The sequence below is a fragment of the Bison bison genome, unplaced genomic scaffold (assembly GCF_000754665.1).
Source record: "Bison bison bison isolate TAMUID 2011002044 unplaced genomic scaffold, Bison_UMD1.0 scf7180017864524, whole genome shotgun sequence".
NCBI lineage: Eukaryota > Metazoa > Chordata > Mammalia > Artiodactyla > Bovidae > Bison > Bison bison.
The window spans coordinates 1437590-1443624 of record NW_011495075.1 but is presented as its reverse complement, the minus strand read 5'-3'; the positions used below and the strand labels follow the sequence as shown (position 1 = coordinate 1443624).

General features: G+C 64.6%; 1 protein-coding gene across 1 annotated transcript in view; it reads right to left on the bottom strand.

Annotated features, from left to right (window-relative positions):
• Positions 1–5324, bottom strand: part of CACNA1S (calcium channel, voltage-dependent, L type, alpha 1S subunit) — a 57778-nt gene extending 52454 nt beyond the window's left edge. Inside the window, 2 exon segments of the mRNA XM_010831129.1 lie at positions 3557–3662; positions 5065–5324. Of these exon segments, the coding sequence (XP_010829431.1) occupies positions 3557–3662; positions 5065–5216 (258 nt within the window). The 5' untranslated portion in view covers positions 5217–5324.
• Positions 5325–6035: the final 711 nt, after the last annotated feature.

Here is a 6035-nt window from a genome sequence, read left to right as displayed (position 1 = left end):
CCTAGCCAACCCCCTCCACGGCCTCCAGGGCCTCTGTTCACCACACACGGCGCTGCTGCCCCACCCCCAGCCCGCTCTCCGAGGCGCCTGAGAGCCACTCCGACCCCAGCTCACGTCTCCACCTCGTGCCCCCCGCCCTAGGTCTGCGTGGCCCCCCTCCCTGCGGGCCTGGGGGTCCTTGCAGCTCTGGTGCCCCTCTGGACCGCTCCGGGACCGGCACGCCCAGGGACGGGGCGCGTGCGGGCCTGGCCCAGGACCAGCGCCATTGAAGGTGCTGGGACGCCTTCCTGCCACTGCGCTCCCCCTGGCAGCCTCTCCTGGTCGGGGGCTACGGCCTGTTTAATGTTGGCGGGCGCAGACCCGCCCAGGCACCCCCTACCCAATGACCCGGCTGCGCCCCGGCCTGAGCCGGGGGTGGAACTGGGTGTTGCCCTGCACACAGGCCCACTGCCCCCACCTGAGGGGGACAGGCCTCCCCCAGGGGTACGCTGAGTGCCGGAGGGGTGGGGGCGGGGCTGTGCAGGGCATTGCTGACCGGGCCGTGGCACAGGCAGCCCCGGCTGGGGACAGCTGTCCGGACACGCCACACGGCGCATGCGCACAGACCTGACCCTCCCAGGACCTCGGGCAGGTCCTGCCAGGGGCCCAGGGCCCCAGCGGGCAGGGCCTGAGCTGAGAGTCTGTCCTTCGAGGCAGGGAAGGTGGGGAGGTGGCAGAAGGCGGGACCATGAGCAAGCCACTGCCCGCAGTTCCCGGCCCGTGCCCCTGCTGGGCCCTGCTTACAAAACACAGAGACGAGATGGTGAAAGATTCACTGCCACCATGACTGCAGAGCGGCGTCCCAAGCACGGGTCCCGCCCGAGCAGGCCACACTCCGGGACTCCGGCTCTGCCCTCCCGGCCCAGGCCAGACCTGCCACCCTCTGGGGCCTCTCTGACCCCATGGCTCACACAGGTTTCCCTCAAGGGCAGCATGCTTGTGCCCCCCGCCCGACCCTGCACGTCTCCTGTCCTTTTAATGCTTGTTTGACGGACTGGACTGATGTCTGTGCAGACGGGAACTCGTTCACAAGGCCAACCCCCGTGGTGCCGGGGGCGTAACAGACACTCGACAAATGTTTGTTAAATGAACAAGAGAGTGAACGGTGGTCCGGACGCCTCCCTTCTCCCAACCGTGGCTCTGCTGGATGGCTGGGGGTGGGGGACGGGAGTTCTCAGGCCTTCCTCAGGTTCTTGTAAGGCAGCCAATTGTGGGAAGAAGAGAAAAAGGCCCCCGATGCCTCCCCGTTGCTCTGCCCACCCTCACTTCCCTCTCGCTGGTTTTTGGGATGATGAACATGTAACAGACAAGGGGAGGCGGGAGGCCTCAGCGGGGAGCTGGCCGTGTGACCGTCAGTGTCCCCGCCCTCTCGGGCCATCACAGTCGGGGTCCCTCACGGACAAGCGACAGCCTGTCCAGGTCCGACCCTCGCCGTGGCGGTGGCTGTCTGGGAAGGCTTCCCGCGTGGTCCTGCCTGGGGGTCCTCCTCGTCTCTACAGACTCTGTCACTCAGCCCACAGCACCCTCTAGACTTGGGGGGCTGCTTTGTTTCAAGATGGAAAGCCATGTGCCCGCTAAGATCTCTGACGCTCTCTGGAGGATGGAGCGCCTTTCCAAAGCAGTCAACCTCTTAGGGAGTTGAAATGGAACTGACACCCCCAGACACGAACCCCTGAAGGGTGGGGTGGACGCAGGGCATAGAGAAGGGACCCATCCCAGGACCCAGGGCTCCGAGGAGCGCCTCCTCACACCTGCCTTCACCACGTCGGATCCCACTCTCTGCATTTTTCCAGTTATAGCCAAGCACACTCTTAGATTCCCAGCTTCTCCCCAACCCAAGATAGATGGATCCCATGGAAAGCAGCGCCATGCAGAGGCAGAGACAGCGCTGCCCTTCCAGGCCCTGGAAGCATGCGGCCAGCTTCCTCCTGCCCTCCCTGCAGAGTTAGTGCCCGAAAAGTCTGCTGAAATGAGGGGATGCACCGCCCTGTCCCCCGGGAGCCTGGGTGGTAGATGCCCAGGGCCACGGCCTCCAGGGGCTTTCCCGGGGCGTCCGGCTTGTTGCCACATTGGCGGCACAGCGATCCAGTCAAGTCTGAAAGTCAGAGCCTGAGTCTGAGACTCTCTGGGAAGACGGACACGTGGGGGGACCCTGGGCAGGGTACCCAGACCCCCTGAGTCTCAGCTTCCTTGTCTCACAATGGGTCTAATGCCTTCACGGGGGAGTAAAAGAGACAATAATGCAAAATCCTGCATTTAGTACAGAACTGGGCATCTAATAAGCGCTTGGGCAATGTCGGGCATCTGACTATGATCTGGTTTTCAGGTAAGTCCGTCTTTTATCGTCTCCAAGCCTCAGTTTTCTCATCACAAACAGGCTGAGGCGGGAGGAGCAGGACAGCCTGACCCTGGAAAACCCCCTCCAGCTGCAGCACTCCCTGGCCCGAGGACGTGTTGTGGGTGCTGGGCCGAAGGGAGCATGGTGCTGACACAAGCTCCCCGGAAAAGCAAGCTCCGCAGAAGCGCGTTTCTTCCGAGTCACACCCAGGGAAGGCAGATGAGCATTCAGCCCCTGGCCTCACTAAGCCTCAGTTTCTGCATCTGTCAAACGGGCCTGGCTTAGGGGCTGTGGTGCGGAGGACACGGCCACTCTCCCACGGCGCTCAGCGGTGAGCCCAACGGCCACAGGAGTGGAGCCAGAGCCGAGGTCACCTCCAAAGCTGACTGAGGCCCTTTGTAACCTTTGCCAAAGCCCCCTGATCATCACTAACAAGCTTCCTGACTCAAAATTAGGCCAGAACACTGAGCCCCGTGCTCAGCCTGTAGCACCCTAACCAATCGTGCATGCGTGCGAGCTAAGTTGATTCAGTTGTATCCGACTCTTTGTGGCTCCACAGACTAGCCCACCAGGCTCCTCTGTCCATGGGATTCTCCAGGCAAGATACTAGAGCAGGCTGCCATGACCTCCTCCAGGGGATCTTCCCAACCCAGGAATGAACCCGTGTCCCTTACGCCTCCTGCTTTGGTGGTGGATTTTTTTACCCCTAGTGCCATCTAGGGAAGTCCACCCTAACCAATCACCTAACAGCAACCTTCCAGCAGGAATTTTCTTTGTCTTGAGGCTATAAAAATTGGCTCCTAAACCAGGAAAGCACTGTCTCTCTCAGGTCTGTTAGGAGGTCGGCCCGCTGAGCTCGCAGCGCCCCCGTTTTCTCTGATCTTTGTTCTTAGCAAACTCATTCCCTTCTGAAATGCTCTCGAGTCTGGACATTCCTTTCCGGCCCGCGCTTGGAGCGCCTTAGCACTTAGCACGGAGCTGGCACAGCGGGTACTTCTCAGTGCTGGCTGCTGCTATGACGGAATCCAGCCCAGCCAGGTTTCCCTGCGGAGCTCAGAGCCGCTCAGCCCGCCCTGCAGGTCTCAGGGACGGGTCTCTATCCTCCTGGGGGGGTGGGGGGTGAAGCTCCAGCATCCCGCACCGGGCAGCGGGCGGGCAGGGGAAGGACCACCCTCTTACCAGGCCGAGGTTCAGTCTGTTGCTGTCGTCCTCCGGCATGGGCAGGTACACGGCCAGGGCCACGCAGTTGGCAAAGATGGTGAGTAAGATGATGGTCTCGAAGGGTCTGGGGCGGAGTTAAGGAGAGAGTGAGGCGCGGGACTTGCGGGTGGAGCAGAGTGCGCTGGGGGCCTCTGTGGACACCAAGGCCCAGGGACGGGCCCAATCGCACTTCTGCCCCTGGCGGGGGTGCGGGCGGGGACCCTCCTCCCACAGGGGTGCCTGAGACGCTCGGGGACCGCGAGGCGCTGGCTCCCGTCTGGGGCCGCTCAGTTCCAACGCTCAGGGAGTCTTGAGTCCCATCTCAGTCCCTACATCCCCGCCCCTCACCCGGCCCCCCAGCCCTCTGTCCCCTCGAAGGTGCTACAGTCAGACAGTCCTCGGGGCCTCGGAGGAGCATCCAGGGAGGCTGGGCTGGTGCGAGCCGGGCGAGGCCCCCGGGGCGGGACGGGGAGCGGCTATGCGCCCTGAAACCTGGCCTGTGCGGCCTGAGCAGGGGAGACTGCCCTGAGGCAGCTGCACCCCCAGGTCCCAGTGTCCCTACACGGGGTGAGCCAGCCAGTCTCCAGAGGGCACCCCAGGCTCCCTGGACTTGCTGGCGAGCAGTAGGGGCCCTGGAGGAGGCCACCAGGGGAGGTGGGGGTGGTGGGGACTGAGGGGTGAAGGTGGAGGAGTGGAGCTGCGCGTGAGTGGACGGCGGGGGTGCGCCCTGGGTCCACAGCCCACGGGAGGGCCCCGTGCCCTTCCCAGCCACCTTCCTCGGGTTTGAGGCGAGGTGGCCTCAGGGCAGAGACCTGGAGAGGCACCGGGAGACAGGCAAGAGAGGCCCCCGGCTCCCCAGACGGAGTGGGCGGGGCCCAGGGTGGGCACAGCAGTGTGGGGCAGGCCGGGCCCCATCGGGTGCCCGGCTCCGGGTTCCCCGCCCGGGTGCCCGGCTCCGGGTTCCCCGCCCTGCAGCCCCTTCACTCTCTTTCTTCTAGGCACCAGCTGGTAGGAGCCCGGTCTTCCAAAGCCCCTCAGAAACATTCCAAATATTCCCAGCCGGCGCACTCAGCGCCCCATGACAACGGCCTTCCCTCTGCCCTCATATCTCCCCCTGGCCCAGCAAGCTGGGTGTTTTCATCATTCTTCCTCCCGGAGCTGATGCCAGCGTGGAGGGGGTCACGTCCCTGTGCCCAGGACGTGCGGCCCAGCTGACCTGATATCCACACAGAGCTCGGTGCCCACCCCACCGGCCTCCCAGCCAGCCTGCCGGCTTCCGCCACCCTGTCCCATGTCAGGGCCTCCACGCCTTCCAGCACCTTCCAGAGGCGGCCTCGGGGCCCTGCGCCTCGCCCCCAGCCCCTGTGCCTGCGCCAGGGCTGCCTTCCCAAAGGCCCCCGGCTGTACCCCCGGGCCCCGGTGCCCGGCCTCCAGAGCCTGTGATCGCTGAGCCCCCTCCTCCCCTCCGCATGGCCCCTGAAGGATACTTCCACTCGACGATGCTGATGCAGGCTTTCCGCACGGGGTTCTGGAGGGTCAAGCAGAACAAGGCCCGGGGCGGCCTGGGCAGGACCTCCGGGACGGGCTTCTTGGCCTGCTTCCTCCGCAGGCCCTCGTCCTGGGCCGGGGCCGGCTCCATGGCTCCCGCGGCCTCGGCCTTTCCTGCTCCCCTACCGCTGTCCTCTCCTCCCCGCGTCCCAGCGCCCCCGCCTCCGGGACTGGGCGGCTGAGCTGGGGCGCCTGCCCTGCTGAGCCAGCTGGGCGGGGCGGGATCACTCTCCCTGCTCCAGGGGTAAAATTAGCCTCCCCTGGCTCCCCACTGGCCAGCCCTGGGCTCCACAGCCAGGCAGCTGTCACCTCTCCCCGGCCCAGCCGGCGGCATCTCGGTATGTCCCCAAGGAGGCAGGGGGAGAGTCACATGCGGGCCCAGGCTGGAGTAGCGGACGGAGAGCTCAGGAAGTGATCTGGAGCCCCCAGCCTCACTGAGCCTACTGAGGGGCCACCGACACCAGCTCCTGGGTTTCAAGATTAGTCCCCCTCCCCGCCCCAAGACACGGTCCGGAAAAGCTGCTGGGTGGCCCGGCTCAGTAGGAATCCACAGCCCTCCCTGCCATCTTGACCCACTCTCACCCCCACACCCCCAAGACCCTCCAATCTCACCCCCACGCCCCGGGGTGTTCCCCACCCCACCCCACTGCCCCTAACTGTGCAAGGGGCAGGTGTCTGCCCCTGGGACTCTGCCCCTGGCAGGTACTGAGCTCTGCGTGAACGTCAGCTGAATGCATAAGCGAACAGAACACCCCACAGGCAAGTGCTCTGAGTGGAAGGAGACTGGGTCGCCAGGGAAAAGAGGTGGACAATGACCCGGAACCACAGAGCCCAGCATCTTTATTTAGCCCCTTGGTGCGAACACAGCACATACACCCATGTGGCCCGCATGCCACAGAGCACAGGATGA